At 46.7% G+C, this 19,279-nt stretch overlaps 2 protein-coding genes across 6 annotated transcripts in view; one reads left to right on the top strand and one right to left on the bottom strand.

Moving 5' to 3' along the window:
* Window positions 1–262: 262 nt before the first annotated feature.
* SNAP29 (synaptosome associated protein 29) lies at window positions 263–13,870 on the bottom strand. Of its 3 annotated transcripts, none has more exons than XM_029619786.1 (6): window positions 13,627–13,870; window positions 13,180–13,514; window positions 3,390–3,586; window positions 2,229–2,314; window positions 1,912–2,019; window positions 263–1,708 (listed from the first exon to the last, which is right to left on the bottom strand). In XM_029619786.1, the coding sequence occupies exons 2-6, from the start codon at window positions 13,417–13,419 to the stop codon at window positions 1,548–1,550; spliced, it is 792 nt and encodes a 263-aa protein (XP_029475646.1). In that variant the 5' UTR covers window positions 13,420–13,514; window positions 13,627–13,870; the 3' UTR covers window positions 263–1,547. The 3 variants fall into 3 exon arrangements, with proteins under 3 accessions (XP_029475646.1, XP_029475647.1, XP_029475648.1); XM_029619787.1 differs by having other exon boundaries at window positions 13,180–13,500; XM_029619788.1 differs by having other exon boundaries at window positions 13,180–13,497.
* Window positions 13,871–13,944: 74 nt separating this feature from the next.
* The window catches only part of PI4KA (phosphatidylinositol 4-kinase alpha), a 171,623-nt gene continuing 166,288 nt past the window's right edge, over window positions 13,945–19,279 (top strand). For 2 of the 3 annotated variants that reach the window (XM_029619781.1, XM_029619780.1), the window contains exons 1-4: window positions 13,945–14,100; window positions 15,123–15,239; window positions 15,940–16,033; window positions 19,109–19,197. In XM_029619781.1, the coding sequence (XP_029475641.1) occupies window positions 13,945–14,100; window positions 15,123–15,239; window positions 15,940–16,033; window positions 19,109–19,197 (456 nt within the window). Of the gene's footprint in view, window positions 14,101–15,122; window positions 15,240–15,939; window positions 16,043–19,108; window positions 19,198–19,279 lie in introns of those variants that run through there. The other variant, XM_029619783.1, reaches the window with a different exon arrangement.

The raw sequence follows: 19,279 nt of genomic DNA, 5'->3' as shown, positions 1-19,279 counted from the left end.
GCTTTATATTATAAAAATTCCTCTCCCCAAAAGTGTCCTACAGTCTCACAAAAGCACCCTTTCACTGTACCTTACCTGTATGATAAAGATTAGTTCTAAAACCTTTGTATACCTATGAATGCTAATTTTCTCAAAACTTTCCTTTGAAAGCTGTGGAAATTTGATGAAAGCGCTGCAGCCCACATGGATATTACATCAGAGCCAGGCCCCTCGACTAGGCACTGTACAGACCCAAATCTCTACCCTTAAGGAGGGAATCAGACAATATGAAAAAGAAACATTTATTACCGATCTTTGGAATTGGCTCCTTTGACGTGTTGACTTAACATATAATATGGGAAATGATCATGGCAACAGGAAATAGAAAAAAAAAACCCAGTACATATTTTTCTGATTTTGGACAGATTTGTCATATTTGTGTTTCTAATGGTACTGCAGGATTGACAGCAGCAGCATGGCATGAACCAGCCAACGAGTGATGGTTACACTGTACGATGTCAATATATAATACTAAAAGGAAAGCAAGCACTATAGGCAGCCATGGTCTTCCGAAGTGGCCCAGAATGGCTGGCAGAAAGTCACATTAATGGCTCAGAATTGCACGGGGGGGGGGGGGGGGGGGTGTGCTGAACTCGCTCCTCACTGCACTCTGCCTCATGGGGCTGGACACCTTATACCACTGACTGAGCCTGTGATAGGGAGCAAGGAGAGTCAGGAGCAGGGGCTGAGCTGGGTAAACATGGGAGTTACTCAGTGATGGAACACACTGCTATCTAAAGCAAAACCAGCATCAGCTGGAAGAAAAGAGAAAAAAAGGAACAAGGATACAAATGCTGCCTTGCCCCACTCATCACCAAGGATGAAACACTCCTGCCCCAGGTCTGCTGCTCTGTGCCAGCACCAATCCTGAAACAAATATGGGAGGTATTAGGGGGTGGCTCCAGTCCTAGAGGAAAGGGCTGTAAACCGCATTCCAATGAATACAAAGGTTTATCATTGCCTTTTTTCAGTAGCAAAAGCAGATTTACACATTCTAGACAGTGTTCCAAGTGGGGGTTTAAAAAGTCAGGATTGCATTCGTTACCTCCACTGCATTTCTGGCTATTAATGCATCTGCTGCAAAAGGACAATCCTCTTGTTGCCTCCTATCTACCCTAACTGTGCCGCAGGATCGGAGCAGTGTGTACAAAACAAACTTTACTTAAAGGGAAAATGGATGCCAGCTGAGCTTCTGCAGACACTGCTGCAGGATTCATGGTGCCACCTGCGTGTCTGCTTCTAGTGCCCAGCTGCCTCTTCACTCCTGAAACACACCCAGCTCTCCCCCACCCCAAAACTTAAGGGACACTTTGGTCGACAGAGAATTCACAACTATTTTTCTGCCTGCTGTCACAAAATCATGAACCTCCTAACACTGCCAAAGCTCACAATTACCTTTATCTGCTAAAGGCAAAAGGAATCACCTGTGACAGTACAAAAGAAAAAGATTAAGAACATTAAAACCTCCAATGAAAATTCAGTCAGAAGCAAGGTGGATGGATTTTTCATCAGAGTTCGTCTCGAATTCTTCTGTCAGTGGTTTTGATGTTAAGGTCCAGGTTGTCCACTTTGCCGGTCACTCGACTGATGAGGTCATCCTGTTCGTCAATCTCAGTCTGCAGCCCCAGTGCAAGGCCCTTCAAGCGAGTCAGGCCTGAGGACATGTCATCTACAGAAAAGTGGCAGGATTAGCAGGCAGCTCTGCTTCTTCTCCTACTCTAACATTTAACAAATGGGCCTTGCCTAATCTGGACCCTACATGCACAAGACATCTGGAAATTCAAAGGAAAAATGCTGGCCTGGCAGTTGCCCTCAATACTTTTACTCCGTAACCATGCACAAGTGTTAGGGGGTTACAAACTCATGCCTCACCCAAGTTCTTGTCGATTTTTTGGTGGTAACTGCGAAGCTGCTGGTTCTTAGGATAAACGTCTGTGTTGGAAGAGGAGGAGCTCATTCCGGCTGCTCTGGCATCAAAGCCTGTCAAAAAGAGGAACAAAGAACAGTTAGCAAGGCACTAACCATGTGTCACCCCTGTTGCACAAACTCTGCTCTCAGGCCTGAATTAGCAAACTGTTATACAAGACAAAACAGGACGGGAGAATTCCTGGAAACCATATGATGTGGCCCAGAGGAAGAAACCAATTGTGTACCCAAGATCAATCTCTGGTGACTTCTGCTCTCCTCACCTGATGTATCTAGGTTCCTTAGTTTTGGATGGCTGGCCTGGTACTTGGACTCTTGTTCTTTGCTAGAGGAGATGGCCTCTTGTAACCTTAGACAAAGAAGACAAGAGAAGATGAATGCCCATCTTTCCTTTTCTATGTCTTTATTCTGTCTCTGTGAACCCAAATGATCCCCCCACAAGCCAGTAGCTTGTCTAGAAAGCATGCTGCCTCCACCATCTGTTCTATTTGCTTTGCTGAGGCAGAATGGTCTCAGCAATACAATGGATTTTTTTTTACCATTTCTCTGTGGCTACCAAAAACTGCATTTATAGCATCTCTTGTGGCTTAGCTGCAGCTGAGGTGAAGTTTGGTAATATTCCAGCTGATTTCCAGTTGTCATCCAATCACAGATAAGAACATAACAGTCACCAGTCTGGATCAGATCAAGGTAAGTCGCAAGTACCTGGCAGATCCCTTAAACAGATCTAATTCCTCTTACTCAATCCCAGAGATAGCAATAGCTTTCGTAGTGTACCTGGCTATGGACTTTTCCTCCAGGAACGTGGACAAACCTCTTTTAAACCGCACTATGCCTTATTTTATTTATTTGATGTTTATTCTTCCTTTCATCCACTTCAAAGCGGATTACATTCAGGTACTGTAAGTATTTCCCTGTCCCTAGAGGATTCACAATCTGGAAATTGTGAATGGAAGGTGAAGTGATCTGCCCAAGGTCACGAGGACTGGCAGTGGGATTTGAACCCTAGTTTCCCCGGTTCATAGTCCGCTGCTCTAACCACTAGGCTCCTTGATCAAGTCCTCTGGCAAAAGATTCCATAGCTTGACAGTGCGCTGAGTAAGGGAATATGTGATGGAGACCCAAGGGAGATGCTAATCAAAAAAGGTACTGAAGGCTTTGAAAAGAGATAGAAATCAAAGCTTTACTGCAGTAAGCTGGGTCTGCAGATGCCTGCAGTCATCCCATCCTAGGCTCTGATCCCAGAAGATCACTAATGGCCAGCAGCATTAGGCCTGGCAAACCCTGTGGAGGAAGACCTCAAGGGTGCTACAGGAGATGACTCATTAGAGGCTATGCCTCGCTCTCAGTTGGTATAGAGCCAATGCCTCAATGGTGCTTACATAAAATAATCAATTGTGCTCCTTTAACCTATAATAACTCACATGCTGGTGGTTCTGGGTTCAGGGGCTCCATTCTGTGCAGCTGGGACTTCAGCAGGTTTAGATTTGAAGTAATTCACAAACCCACCAAAGACACTCTTAATACTGTTAATGTGTCTCTGGCTGGTCTTTAAATCCTGTTCCATTTTATCCACCATTCTTTCAGTGCGCCTCAGTGCCTCACCCTGGCGAATCAGCTCCTAATGAAATCAACAGAAACCAAAGTGTTAATGCAGCTGGGAATGTGCAGATGAGGTTTACAGTAGGGGTCCTTGAGGGTTACCTGCTCAGCTGATTTTTCATGATATCCACAATGAATGAGATATTTGCATGCACTTTTTTCATTGTACACAAATATATCTCATGCATATTGCTTGTGGATATCCTGAAAACCAGATTGGTGAGGTGGCTCCTAAGGAATGGTTTGAGAACCACTAGTTTACAGCAAGGGGAAAGCCGTAGGCCCCTAATCATTAAGTTTTCTATTGTGCAATGCTACATCATGCTCTGCACGTTTGTACCACTAGGTAGGAGATGGTATTCATGTTAATACACAAAACCAGCTGGAGAACACTTCCACAGCTCCAGAATTTATTGGAGGAAAGGTTTTTTTTTTTTGTTTTTTTTTTTAAAGTGACAAGAGAGGACTTGGTGGCTCAGTGGCAATGCGACAGATTAGATTTGATTTCTGGGGCGGGTGGTGAGATGTTTCCTCCAGGAGACAGCATTCCTGTCCCAGTCACTGCACAATGGTGCCACCGAGTGGCCAGACAGGGGCTATGATTGCAGGGGGTCTGCAAGGAGCCCTGGTGCATGGCCCTCAGCTAAGGACTGTTACTGCAATAAGTAGGGAGGAGAGATAGAATAGGAGAAAAAAAAATTCCTCTGCTTGCAAATATAAGCTCATAGTTCCAGACTCCATAAGAACATAAATACCAGGCTGAGCCAGACCAAGGACCATCGAGTTCAGCAGCCATCTGACAGTGGCCAGTCCGGGTTGCAAGTATCTGGCAGATCCCATGAAGTCAAACTATTTCCTGTTACTCGCTCCCTGAGATAGCAGGGAAAATGACATTTTCAAAGTCTCTTTTGCCTTATATGTTTGCCTTGATTAGACTGTAAGCTCTGCTGAGCAGGTAAATGTCTCATGTTTTCTCGTACAGCACTGAATACACCAAGTAGAGCTTTAGAGAAGTGATAAGTAACAGCAATAGAGGGAAACTGGTTCTCACCTGCTAATTTTCGTTCCTGCAGTGTCCCGGATCAGTCCAGATCACCTTCAAAGTAAGATCTTTCAATGTCGCCCGCTTCAAAGGCTCAACTGTGGAAGTACACATAGCTTTCAGGATGACATTCAAGCTCCAGGAAGGACAAGGATTCCGAACCGGCGGTCTCGGATGTTTCGCTCCCCGGAGAAAACGTACTACATCTGGATATGCTGATAAGGCAACTCCTCGCACTTTGCCACAAAAACAACCTAGGGCCGCCACCTGGACTCTCAGGGAATTAAAAGGATAAACCCTTAACGAGGCCGTCCTGTAAAAAGGACAAGACATCCTCCACAGAGCCCTGAAGAGGATTCACTTTGTGCTCAAGGCACCAAGACTCAAAACTTCCCCATACTCTGATGTACGCCACAGATGTGGAGGTCTTCCTGGACTGGAGCAGGGTAGCGATCACCACCTCAGAATAACCCTTATTACTCAAACGCTCCGGAGGCGGAAGATAGTGTCCCGAACCGCCACTCTCTTCTGCCCGTAAGAGCACAGGGAAACCAGAAAACGATCTCTTAGAGGCCGAGCAAATTTTAAAGCGTAGCCTTTTTCTATGATATTTAAGACCCACTGGTCCGATGTGATCTTGACCCACTCCTCATAGAAAACAGCCAACCTACCCCCTATTGCGGGCTCTGAGGAGTGAGCCGGCCTCGCCCATTGGGGAGATTTAACTCCACCATGTCCCTGGGAAGAGCCATCTCGCTCAGGCCGGCAGCCAAGAAAGGACTGGCTCCACGACTGCTGCCTACCAGCACTTTGCCGCACAGAGGACCTGAATCGCTGATTTCTATGAAAACGAGAGGGAAAGGCATTTTGAGCCTTCGGTTTGTCCACCTTGTTCTGTCCAAGGGACTTAATCATCTCTTCCAAGTCCTTTCCGAAGAGCAGCTTTCCCTTAAAAGACAGCGAATCAAGCTGCGTCTTGGAGTCTGCGAGCTGCCACTGCTGCCACCATGGTCCTGGAAGAAGTATGGAACAGGTCATAAAAAGCATCCGCACCATAGGCCACGACAGCTTCCAGCCGCTCAGCCTGAACGGACTCCGCGAGTGATAAAGACCTGTCCATCTGCAGCTGCTGAATCCAGCACAGGCCCGCTCTCAACATAAAACTGCTACACATAGCAGCTCAGACACCCAGTGCTGACACTTCAAAAATCTTTTTGAGGTGACCTTCCAGCTTTCTATCCTGAAGATCCTGGAGCGCTGCTGTGCCAGTGACCGAATGGTCGTTTTCTTAGTGAACGCCGAGACAGCAGCATCCACCTTAGGTATCCTCAGGAGGTCCAGTGCTTCCTCTGGAAGCGCATACAACTTGTCCATGGCATGCATGAACCTTCAGCCCTGTGTCCGGGGTATCCCACTCCCAGAAAAGCAAGGCAGTCACAGACTGATGGAAGGACAACACCCTGGTGGGACCTTGGAGCCCCACCATAACTGTGTCAACTGTGCCCAACTCTGAGCTTTCAGGAGGAGTGTCAATACCCAGTTCCTCCAGGACTGCGGGAATTAGCGGGCTTAGCTCCTCCCTGCGGAACAGTCAGACCACCTTGGGATCATCTCCCTTGACTGCAGATGCCTGTGAGGAATCGTGGTCTGGATCCTGAGGACCCAACACAGGGTCCGTCCCCGGGGGGTCCTACCCCTGCAAATCATCCTGCTGCGAACCCTCTGAGGAGGTGTCTGCTATCAGCGCAAACAGAGAAGACCTCATTCGCCGTTGCTTCGGGTCCCTGTGCTTGATTGGAGCCCCTGCCCGTTTAATAGCCTTGCCCTGGTGCTGCTTGGCTGACCTGCCGGCCTTGAACACCTTCTGCAACAGGTGCATGAAATTCGAGGCAAAAGAAGAGGAGGAAGAAGAACCAGAGAGTTCATCGGGCTCTCAGTCACCTGGTTCAGAGCCAGCATGGGCCTCCTGGCTCCTGCCAGAGGCCCCAGCTTGCGGTGATAACGGAGGCGAGAAATACCTCCCCTTCTCCCGCGGCAGCCCTGAATGTTGACAAAATGGCCTCCGTTCCCGCGCCCAGCGGGAAGGTATCCTCCGGGGGCTGCAGCAACACAGAGAGCCCTCCAGGCTCGCGGGGCTTCCTTAATCTCTCTCCCTTAGCCGCGCTCGACAAACCCCCCCCCCGGGGAGGCAGCGAGCGAATACACCATCGCGTGCACGCATCCCTGCAGGCCCTGCACGCAGTCCCACACAGCATAACTGCGGTCACGAGGACGATCACAGCCCCAGAAAGCCAAAAATTCACCCCGGGGGGGGGGGGGGGGGGGAGAGATTGGAGAGTCGCTGCCGCACGGGAAAGTCAGAGCCGTGCTGAAACAAGTGCCAAAAATAAAGAGGTACCTTTTTTTTTTCCTTAACTTTAAATTGAGAGGCAACAGGCTCACGTGAAATCAACACAGGGTGAGTGAACCAGGTCTCCCGGTGTCACCCTGAAAAGCGGCTAGGCTCTGGGAGCTGAAGAAGGATCCTTGACCATCAGCTCTCCTGTCTCAGATACCAGGGGGTACGGTGCCACTTGGACCTCACTACCCCCTGGGAGGCTAATTGAAGAACAACTTTTCAATTTTTTTTTTTTTTTTGAAGTCTCAGACTGCAGGATTTTGCACCTCCACCATCTGCTGGAGACAAAGAAATAAAAGTGACTCTGCCACTTAACCTGAGGTGGCACCTTGGGTTAAGTGGCAGAGTCAGTCAAAATTTCTCTGTCTCCATCTGCTGGATGGGAGGCAAAACCCAGCTGTCTGGACTGATCTGGGTACGTACAAGGAACTTTTTTTAGTCTAGCTAGCTAGTAATGTTTTACAGACTCTTCCTCCGGGAACTTGTCCAAATCTCTCTCCAGTTCAATCCATCCAAAATTCAGCGACTGGTCTTTCACCAAATCAATACACCCATATGACTCCTCTTCTGAAGTCACTACGATGGCTCCCGCTTATAGTTCAAACTCCTCTTACTCGCCTACAAGAGCCTTCACTCTGCAGCTCCTCACTACCTCGCATCTCTCTCAACCCCTTCTCATGCACTCTGCTCATCAGGCAAGTCACTCCTATCTGTGCCTCTCTCTTCTACTGCCAATTTCCAACTCTGTGCTTTCCACCTGGCTGCGCCGTGTGCTTGGAATAGACTTGCTGAGCTGGTGGGTCGTGCTCCCCTTCTTGCCTTATTTGAATCCCAACTAAAAACCCTCCTTTTTGAGACTGCTTTTACATTTTAACTCACAACTGTTCTGCTTACAGCCTCATTATGTTTTTAACCATTTTCTTAATAAATGAAATTCCCATAGTTTCTTTTGTCCTGTATGTTAGCCATGATTAGATTGTAAGCTTTACCGAGCAGGGATTGCTTTATGTTTTTGTATAGCACTGTGTACATAGAGTAGTGCTATAGAAGGGTTAGGTAGTAGTTTTAAACCCTGCTGTGCTAGTTGCCCTGACCAAGTCCTCCAGCAACACATTCCACAGCTTGATTGTGCACTGTGGGGTAGATTTTAAAAGAAGCGCGATCAGCCTACTTTTGCTTGCGCATCAGACTCAAGCAAAAGTACGCTGGATTTTAGTAGATACGCGCGGAGCCGCGCATATCCACTAAAATCCTGGATCGGCGCGCGCAAGGCTATCGATTTTGTATAGCCTGCGCGCGCCGAGCCGCGCTGCCTCCCCCCGTTCCCTCCAAGGCCGCTCCGAAATCGGAGCGGCCTCGGAGGGAACTTTCCTTTGCCCTCCCCTCACCTTCCCCTACCTAACCCACCCACCCGGCCCTGTCTACACCCCCCCCCTTACCTTTGTCGGGGGATTTACGCCTCCCGGAGGGAGACGTAAATCCCCGCGCGCCAGCGGGCCTGCTGCGCGCCGGGCCGCGACCTGGGGGCGGGTACGGAGGGCGCGGCCACGCCCCCGGGCCGTAGCCACGCCCCGTACCCGCCCCCAAAACGCTGCCGACACGCCCCTGGAACGCCGCGACGACCTGGGCCGCCCCTCGACACGCCCCCGACACGCCCCCCTCCGAGAACCCCGGGACTTACGCGAGTCCCGGGGCTCTGCGCGTGCCGGGAGGCCTATGTAAAATAGGCTTCCCGGCGCGCAGGGCCCTGCTCGCGTAAATCCGCCCGGTTTTGGGCGGATTTACGCGAACAGGGCTCTGAAAATCCGCCCCTAAGTGAAAAAGTGCTGTCTATGATCTGTTTTGAATCTGCTGATTGTTCATGTTATGGAGTGCCCCCCTTGTTTTAGTATTATTTGCAAGGGTAAACAAGCATCTTTTATTTGCCTGCTCCATCCAGGATTTTATAAACTTCTATCATGTCCCTGTCTTTTTTCCAAGCTGAAGAACCTTAACCTTTGTAGCCTCTCATCATAGGACAGAGGTTATCACTGCCCTCCTTTGCAGCTTTTCTAGTTCCACTATGTCTGTCTTGAGATGCAGTGACCAGCACTGCACACAGAACGCAAGGTACAGCTGCACCATGGCAATATGATCGTCTCTGTTTTAGTCTCCCTTCTTTTCCTAATAATTCCTAACAGTCAGGCCCGTAGCAATATCATAATTGAGCGCCTGCCCTCTTAATGCACATCAATCCACCTCTCCAGGTTGCCCAATGCAAAATGCAAATGGGCTGCCACGGTAAAAGGAGGTGCAAGGGGAAACTGCACCTCCCTAGCGCCTCTTCAGCAGCGGCCACCTGCACAGCCACAGGTTAGAAAAATAGATGCTCATTAATTGAGCGTCCCTTTTCCTAACCGGACCACTGGCACCCTTTATTTTTTTTTTCCGGGACATAATTTTGTAGTTCCTCAGACTTAAAATCACCATTTTCTGGGCTCCTCCAAAATTAACGCTTGCTCCGGATGCACCTTTTTTTTTTTGCATGGGGGGAATAGATATAGCTTCATCAACATGCATTTGATTGTGATGAGCACTGTTACCTATGCGTGCAATTGGACACGCGTTTTGGACGTGCTGACCCCTTTGTTTTGCATCTGGGGTTATTGATGCTCATCCAAAATGTGCATCCAATCGCAGGTTGAGCTGTTCACTGCAGCCAGTGCATGGTATTGTATCGGCCTGATCGTATTTACTTTAAACTGGTGCCATACACTGAATGAGCTGGAGGCCCAAAGGAAGATGAAAGTGTAGAGCCAAAAAAGTAAAACATTATCTCCCCAAAAGATGAAAAGAATAAAATCGCCCCCCTTTTAATTTAGGTAACATTCTTTAATGAATTTTAGTGCCACTGAGAGAGATCCCACATTGTAGGCATTACTGCAGCTGTGCATTAGTCCTCTTCCAGGAGCACAAGGGAACTTGGCCCTCATGACTGTTCTACAGTGCCAATTATGATGCTATCTGTCCAACAGGCACTGGAAGCAGATTATTAATTTTGTTTAAACCAATCAGATGGGAATAACTTTTGGCCCTTATAAACTCCTTTATAGAAGCGTATTTTGACAGCTTCAGATCTCAAGGAAAATCTCTCCCAAGTCTGGTTTCCAGTTTCAACTGACATTCCTATCTTAGTAATGCATAAACCATCCCAGACACTGTCAAGGACAGGCAGGATGGGCTAAGCATGTTTAAAAAACACTGTCTACATTTTATCTAGGGAGTAATCACGACCCTCGACAGAAGCACGTTATGCTGAGAAACAAGGGTTATAACAGATCAAGACTGAAGCTTTCCTCCTCAGTGGTATATGCTCTGCCAGTTTACTGATGCCAGTAGCAGCTCCAGAGACCCTTAGCAGGAAGGAATGCAAATGACAGCAAACACAAGCTAATTGCCTCCTGCTTATCAGCTCAAAGTGCCTAGCTTCTTCCATAGCATAGGTCTTTGTGTTATCTTGCAGGACAGAGGCTGGCAGGGAGGGAGAAGTACTTGCAAGTGCATCCAGAGCCCCGTCAGACTAGAAACTTCACCAATACCATCCACAACTGAAATTCATTAATATTTTTCATGCCATATTTATAAGTATCATCATGTGGTTAGGCAGGACAAGAGGTGTTTTACATAAAAACCATAAAATGAGGGCAAATAAGAACAATAAGGACAGTTGATCCCTGGCTTTTCCTTCACAACTAAAGATTTTTTGTGCTTATCACAGGCTCTTGAGTTTTCTTACCGTTTTTGCCACCATCTCCTCTGAGACGCAATTCCATGCATCCATCACTCCTATTCCTATCTCAGTCATCCACATCTGTACATTCTATTTATATAATCTTTTTAATAAATTTTGCATATGTTGTTTATTAACTTTGCATTATTTTGTTTTTATAAATGTTCCCTCAACCTATTAAAATAGGAACCACGAGAGTCTCTTGCAACAATAAAGAATAACTTCAAGGGGGTAGAGATTCAAGTACAATCATGCCGATAGCCTGCTATTGGACGCATGTTTTCCCTTACCCCTTATTCAGTAAGGGGCAGAAAACACGCGTCCAACCCGACGAACCTAATAGCGCCCTCAACATGCAAATGCATGTTGATGGCCCTATTAGGTATTCGCGCACGATTCAGAAAGTAAAATGTGCAGCCAAGCCACACATTTTACTTTCAGAAATTAGCACCTACCCAAAGGTAGGCGCTAATTTCTTCCGGCACCGGGAAAGTGCACAGAAAAGCAGTAAAAACTGTTTTTCTGTGCACCCTCCGACTTAATATCATGGCGATATTAAGTTGGAGGTCCCGAAGAGTAAAAAAAAGTGAAAAAAAAAATTGGAAGTCAGCCGGCGGCTGTCAGGTCGAAAACCGGACGCTCAATTTTGCCGGCGTTCGGTTTCCGAGCCTGTGGCAGTCAGCGGGCTCGAGAACAGACACCGGTAAAATTGAGCATCGGCTGTCAAACCCGCTGACAGCCGCTGCTCCTTTTGCCTGTTTTTACCGCCGGGCCTTATTTAAATACTGAATTGCATGCACCGGCAAGTGGCCGGTGCGCGCACCGGGAGAGCAGGCGTTCGCCCTTTCTCCCACGGACTTTACTGAATCGGTCTGTTTGTGAGAAAGTACTTTTCATGGAGAAGGTGGTGGATGCCTAGAATGCCCTCCCAGAGGAGGTGATAATAGGACATCAGTAAAACTTTTGTTTCAATTTTCTCCCTTTTCTTTTTTTAGGATTTTTTAAATTTCTCATTTAGAGCACACCAAATAAAAAAAATGTAAAACAAAAAAGTTTGTGAATTTTTTGTATCATTTTGGTTTAGAAACAATATGAAATGAACTATGTCATTTAAAACAAAAACACATCCCTAGGTGGTGATAAGGATAGTGATAGACTTCAAAAAACATAGATAAACATAGAGGATACCTGTGCAAGAAATTGGTAATGAAGGCACTGGATAATTTTCACTGAGCTACAGTTGCAGCCCAAGGCAGCAGCGTTTTGGATGCACCATGCTACCTGGATGGTATGGGGAAACATGCACTGAGCAGCAGCTGCAACCCTAAAGGGGACACCATAGGATTAGGGGTTGGGATCCACGTGGGAATTTGATTTACTTTGGGTAAATGCACATAAAATTACTGCTAGACAGACTAGATGGGCCTTCACTTACTATATTATGTTACTAACTCAGAAACACATAACCCAAACTCTTAGGCAGAGCACGTAGAAACATGACAACAGAAAGGGACTATATGGCCTATCTAGTCTGCCAATCCACCCAACTAATTTAGCTTTAGAATTCCCATCACTTCCTTCGAGATCCCCTGTATTTATCCCATGCTTTCTTGAATTCATATCCTGTTTTTGTCTCCACCAACTCCACTGGAATGCCATTCCATACATCCATCACCCTCTCTGTAAAGAAATATTTCCTTAGATTACTCCTGAATTTATCCTCATACCAAAGTCTCTTTTCCATACCTTGGATACATTTAAATGTCTCTATCATCCCTCTCTTATCCTGCCTTTCCTATAAGGTATACACAGTTAGATTTTTAAGTCTGTCCCCATATACTTTAGAATGAAGACCACTGAGCTTTTAGTAGCCACCTTCTGGACTGAGTCCATCCTGTTTATATCCTTTTGAAGGTATGGTCTCCAAAACTGTACACAGTATTCCAAAAGAGATCTCACAAGAGATCTATACTAGGGCAATATCTCATCCCTATTTCTGCTGACCATTCCTCTCCCTATGCAGCCAAGCATCTCCCTAGCATTTGCTGTCACATTATCCATGTGTTTGGTCACGTTAAAATCAGAGATACAGTCATCACCAGATACTGCTTTTGTTTCATGCAAATAATTTCTACTCTCTTAGCAGCCCAAACATATGACTATTTTTTAGCATTAAAGCCAAGCTGCCAGACAGTCTAGACCATTCCTCAAGTTTCACTAGATCCCTCTGCATGTTTTCTACACCTTCCGGGGTGTCCACCCAGTGAACATTTTGGTATCATCTGCAAAAAGGCAAACATATAGATGGAACCTAAGACATTCATGTCAGAGTAACTTTTAGAAATTAGAAATTGTTTCACAAGACTACTTTAAACTCTGGCTGATCCAACAGTAATAAATTACCTCTGAGGAATCAACCCCGATCTTTTCAGATTCATAAATTAGAGACAGGGACCGATTAGAGCTGTCTAGTGTGGCCTCCGTTCTCCTCATCGCTTCCTGCTGCAAGCACCTCTGCCTTTCCACCTCCTCCCTCCGCCGCTTCTCTGCCGGGTCTTCATAAGGGTCAGAACCATCATTCCACTTTGCTGGTTTGAAATCCTCCTCATCGTCTTCGTCAAAGGGATTATAGCTTCTGGACATAGCCACAGATGCTCCAATAACCACCTCGTCGCTGCAGAATCAAGGAATGGGAGCCAGACCACGAGCGGAAATATGAATCTGCTGAAAATACAAGTCTGAGATAAAGAACAAACCTATTACACTCACAGTCTTAGCCCCTGCTGTATACTATCTCCGCCGCTATAAAACCTACTCTCCCGCAATCCGTACAGAGCTCCCCAGCCTCACCTCCCAGCTGATCTCCACTTCCACCGGAAATCTGACGGCAGTGACGTCACCCTGGGTTCAACCATTCAGGTCTCCTCCGTAGGAAGACACAAAAACTTCCCAGCCTGTTCGAGCCTTTGTTTTTTGTTCCTAAGCACCAGCCAGAAAATTAGACAGTCAGAACTTTGCAGCGTTGCCTTCCACTTCTCTCTTAAGGCACAGGATTCCTATGTCCTGATGAAGTGCCCCCCCCCCCTCCCCGAGATGCGCTTTAGGAACGTGAAGCGGCGCGGCCCCTGTCAGGTGACAGTGAAGCGTGAAGCCGGGGCGGGACTAGTGATGTCACTACCGTCCTGTCACCGGCCGTCAGGGCTGCGGGGATGCTTTGCTGTAAACATGGCGGCCAAAGGGGGCGGCTCGCGCAGCTTTTACTTCAACACCGTGCTGTCGCTGGCGCGGTCGCTAGCAGTGCAGAGGCCGGCGGGCTTGGAGAAGGTAAGGAAAGTCCTCCCCCCCCCCTTCCGCCTGGGTGACAGTCCCAGCACTGCACCGCAACACTCAGCTGCAACGCTAACCTGCCCTACTTCCGGCAGCCTCATTATCTTTGGTTCTTGTATCGTGCATTGCACTGTGTGTATAGTGCTGCTGTGTGGCACCACTCAGTACCGCCTAGTGCTTCTGTGTGGCACCGCTCAGTATCACCTAGTGCTGCTGTGTGGCACCGCTCAGTATCGCCTAGTGCTGCTGTGTAGCTCCGCCCAGTACCACCTAGTGCTGCTGTGTGGCACCGCTCAGTATCGCCTAGTGCTGCTGTGTAGCTCCGCCCAGTACCACCTAGTGCTGCTGTGTGGTACCGCCTAGTGCTGCTGTGTGGTATCGTCTGGTACCGCCCGATGCTGCTGTGTACTATTTTGTAACCACAATCAAGATCTCACTTCGTAGCAAGTATAGATGTGTAATGAAAGATCTCATATAAACGTTCTCTTTTTTGACATTTTGTGTTCTAGTTTGTGGCATTGCTCCATACCACCTTGTTCTAGTGTGTGGCAGTACTCAGTATAAACTTATTCTATGTTATATGACTCCATTCAGTACTACTTCTTTGTTGTGTAGCATCATTTGGTACCACCTTGTGCTGGAAGGTGTGCGCATTTGTCTAGCATCAGATAAGGAAAGTGCAGAAGAAATAAGGGTCCAAACACTTTTCACCATGTGTTGGCATTAATTTTTACTTGGTATGTCAACTCCACTGTCTCATAGATCAGATAAAGCTTTATATGGGTCCCCCGACATGGACCCCATGTTTTGCCGCAAGGCTGTGTCGGGAGGGACAGTAATAAAGAGGTGTTACATCTGAAATTAAACAAATAATGTAAACATGAAATAGGACCATATAACGAATGGTATCTGCCGATACAATGACAATAGTACATACCTTAACCAGTATTGACAACAGCATACAGGGAGCTCAAGGTGTAAAAGCTTTGTCTAGTAATGTTACCTTTCTTCCCTGGTAGGTGCAGAAGCTGCTGTGCATGTGCCCTGTGGATTTCCATGGGATTTTCCAGCTGGACGAACGACGCAGAGATGCAGTGATTGCTTTGGGCATTTTTCTGGTTGAATCAGGCCTTCAGGTCTGTATCTTTTTCCCCTTCTCTTCCTGGGCTATGTTTTGAGTACTACAGAAGGATGTGTGTTTGCTTGGTGAATGCTTGTTACGTTCACACACAAAAAAAACTACATTTTATAGTACTTCCTGTAAAAAGTGTAGTTTCTCTGCGCTTTATAATAAATAAGTGCTGTTCCCTGTATATACCCAAATCAGTCCAGACTCCTGGGTGTTGCCTCCCTTCCAGCAGACGGAGGCAGAGGAAGTTTGGCTGACACTGCCACATAACCTGGTATGCCACCTGCAGTCCTTCAGTATTTACCTGTCTCCAGCAAATGGTAGATGTGCAAAACCTGCAGTCTGAACCAATACTTATGGCATCATATTAGTATTTTGAAGCAGAATAACTGCTCAAGTTTCTATTGTACAGAGGATCCCCTTTATAAGAGTTTTTTATTTATTTTATATCTTTTTCATTCAAGTATGATTCCAACCTGCTGAACAATTTAATGTACCTGAAACATTTATATGGTAACCCCTAATCTGGGTATCCTGGCATTTGGACTACTTGAAAGAATCCAAAGTTGAAAGGAGGCACACTGGTGATGATTTGCATTTATAGTGGGTTAAACCAAAGCTGAGGAGAATAAGAGAACCACGTTCAGCACCAGCAGATTTATGTGTTGTTGCAGCTCATATCTGGTCTGTGGTCTTTTTTTTTCCAGCATAAAGACATTCTAATGCAGTATCTTCTTCGGCTTCTGAAAGGTCTTCCTAAGATACAGTGGATAGAAGAAAGCACAGCACGGAAAGGCAGAGGTCAGTGATGTAAGCATGCTATCTCTACTGCTGAAAAGCAGTACACTGGGTTGCTATGTGTGAGCTGCTGACTGTGCAGGGAAGAGGCATTCACCTTACAAAAACTGCCATCGGAATTAGCAGCACTGACAGACGTCCTGGACTCCCTGCAGCCTCAGTGTATAAAGAAAGCTCACACTGCAGCTGCTTTGTAAATAAATGGAATTCGTTGTTGTCTAGAGCTGGCAGTTCAGCATCCAAAGGAAGTCTGAAAAATCGTAGTGGAAATGTTAACTATATTGGGCACAGCTTCAGAGGGATCTAGCCAGCTAACAACGGAGTGAGCCAGATAGATCAGCCGATTTCAAAATTCACCAACTTTGAGTGACTAAATTTAGCTACTCAAAATCTGGGTAGTCCCAAGGGTGAGGTTAGGCTAGGGGAAGAAGGTTAGCTGGCTAGCGCTAGTTTTCAGCACCAACCAGACCTAAGATCAGGAATAACTGGCTTGAATCGAGCTAGCTATCAATGGGCACTGGGACTGGTGTTTCACCCCCTCCTAGCCCTGAAGTCTGGGATCTGGTACTGTGAGCCTTCATTTGAAACTACTATGGGATATTTCCCCTGTTTTATATCCCCTGACAACTTATTTTAATCCAATCATTTCAGTGACAGAACTCAGCCAGGGGCCACACACTAGAGCCTCATCCATAACTCAGCAACCATGGCTCTAAATTTGGCCCCTAAGTGTTGCCATTGCACAATGACTTTCACTCCTATCTCCCCCCACCCCCAGGAGCAGTGAACGCTGCCTCTGTAGCATCATCAGCCCCCGCTGACCCTGCGAGTGGAAGAGTGGAGCTGGGAATCCAAGTGGTCATCTTATATTAATCAGGTGTTCAGCACATGTAGACTGGAGGAAGGTGGGAGTGAGCTGAACTCACACTCTGACTGTGTTTTGTTTGTCACTGCCTTTTCGGCACTGCCTATGTCTAGTAGCGCTCCAGAAATGAGAAGTAGTAAGAGTAGCTCACAAACAGATGTGAAGGGCCAAGACATTGTTTTGCTAAGAGTTGTGGACAGATCCTTTCTGCAGTGAAAATGCTTTCCTCTTAAAAAAAAATAAATAAATAAATAAATAAATAAAAAGAGGCCCATATTTCTTCAATGTCTGTTAACAAGAGAGCAGTGCAGCAAGCATGACTTATTATTTATTTACTTATTTAAACATTTTTATATGCCGACAGTCGTTGGGAACATCTTATTGGTTTACAGCTAACATACGGGCTGATACAGTAAAATCGTGGGAGAGCGGGCGAGTGCACAGGCCACTCTCCTGTGCGCGCGATACAGTATTTAAATTTATTAAAATTAGGCCCGGCGGTAAAAAGAGGCGCTAGGGACACTAGCGTGTCCCTAGCACCTCTTTTTTGACAGGAGCGGCGGCTGTCAGTGGATTTGACAGCCGACTCTCAATTTTGCCGGCGTCGGTTCTCGAGCCTGCTGACAGCCATGGGTTCGGAAACCGGATGCCGGCAAAATTGAGCGTTCGGTTTTCGACCCGCCAGCCACGGGCCTATTTCAATTTTTTTTTACTTTTTTTAACTTTCAGGACCTCTGACTTAATATCGCCATGATATTAAGTTGGAGGGTGCACAGAAAAGCAGTTTTTACTGCTTTCTGTGCACTTTCCCGGTGCCCGGAAAAATTTGCACCTACCTTTTGGGTATTTGCTAATTTCTGAAAGTAAAATGTGTGGCTTGGCTGCACATTTTACTTTCTGTATTGCGTGGGAATACCTAATAGCGTCTGCAACATGCAAATGCATGTTGATGGCCCTATTAGGTTCGGGGGAGTTGGACGCACGTTTTGGACGCGCTATTACCCCTTACTGAATAAGGGGTAAAGCTAGCGCGTGTGCTCCGCCGGAGCGCACTGTACTGTATCGGCCTGATAATGCAGCAACAGGCTTTACAAAGAACACGGAACTGGGATGTTAAATAGAGGAGGTATCGACGCAAAATGAGGAACTATGTATGGAAAGCATAATTATAATAAATTTATATAAACAAATGTATAAACATAAATAAGCAAGAGAATGACCTGGATAGATATTTACATTCAAAAAGTGCGACGCTATGACCCTAGGGGGATATGAACATTAAGAGAAAATCATTGGGAGTGATGACCGAAAATCAAAGGCAGAGGCTTTTGAGAAGACGTATATGCAAAATTAGGGACAGGATAAATAGGGGTTATACATAATGGAGAGGACCTATTTGCTATCCAGGAAGGGGAGGAGAGGCGCTAGGGGGAATGGGGAGAGGGGCAAAAGGCAGGGCTGCCGAATTGCTGGTGCGGTAAGAGGGAAGTGACTGGTGAAAAGGTGGGGATGAGGAGGCAGGCGGGAGACTTGAATGGGGGTATTATTATCTGAGACTGCGGGCCTGGTAACAGGAAATCTTCTTAGTCAGCTCCCTGCAAGGCTTGTTAGCATTGCTTAGCCTGTAACTCGCTTTAGTGCTGCCTTGTCAACTGCATGCTGAGCGTTGCTCCTTTCCAGCTGTATTTAGTTGTGCCAAGAAGAGGAGATTGTACTAAGCTCAGAAGACTTAGAGATTACATTGAGGGAGAAATCTTTGAATTGCTGACAGACTGAATACAGCAGTGGGCGAGAGGAGGGAGTGATGAAAACCCCAGACAGCATTTCCTGAATGCCTCGCTCTTAAGGAAGAGCTTTCTTCTCTAAGTGGTGGATGCACTGCAGCTTCCACAACTGATTCCCAAATCCAGCAAGGATCGGGCACAAATTATCACAGGCTGAGAGAGTGTGCAAGGGGTTGAGGAAAATGAGGTGATGTGGGCACGGTAATTAATTTGCTGCTTTTTATATGTGTTCTTCTGTTTTCCCTTTGTTCTGCTTTGCTTTGAGTAGCTCTGACACTGGGTATCGCTGCAGATCTTTGGGAGCGTACTTTTTCTCGTTTATCCGAAAACTTCTCTTGCCCTGTGTTAGAGGTGCACTTCTCCCCCATATGATACTGTAAAAGAGACTGTCCCTTGTCACCTCAGCTGCTTTGTTTGCTGTCTCTGCAGGAATGCTTCCCATTGCGGAGAATTTCAGCTTTTGCCTGGTGACTATGTTGTCGGATGTTGCTCACAGGGACCCAGAGCTCCGAGGACAGGTAGGATTCGCATGGTGTAGGGGCCTATGCTTTACCATAAACACATCATCATTCTCTGTACATACCCAGATCAGTCCAGACT

Source organism: Rhinatrema bivittatum, chromosome 11 (assembly GCF_901001135.1).
Source record: "Rhinatrema bivittatum chromosome 11, aRhiBiv1.1, whole genome shotgun sequence".
NCBI lineage: Eukaryota > Metazoa > Chordata > Amphibia > Gymnophiona > Rhinatrematidae > Rhinatrema > Rhinatrema bivittatum.
Note: the sequence above shows the minus strand (reverse complement) of the source record. Positions and strands in the feature narration are given on the sequence as shown.

Excerpts from the sequence above, each read along its gene's own strand:
- SNAP29 (XM_029619786.1), bottom strand. The coding sequence starts at position 13,419 with ATGTCCAGAAGCTATAATCCCTTTGACGAAGACGATGAGGAGGATTTC. Across the intron at positions 3,587-13,179 it reads TCGGGGTTGATTCCTCAGAG|GAGCTGATTCGCCAGGGTGA; the intron begins GTAATTTATTAC and ends TGATTTCATTAG. Across the intron at positions 2,315-3,389 it reads GAACCCAGAACCACCAGCAT|GTTACAAGAGGCCATCTCCT; the intron begins GTGAGTTATTAT and ends TCTTTGTCTAAG.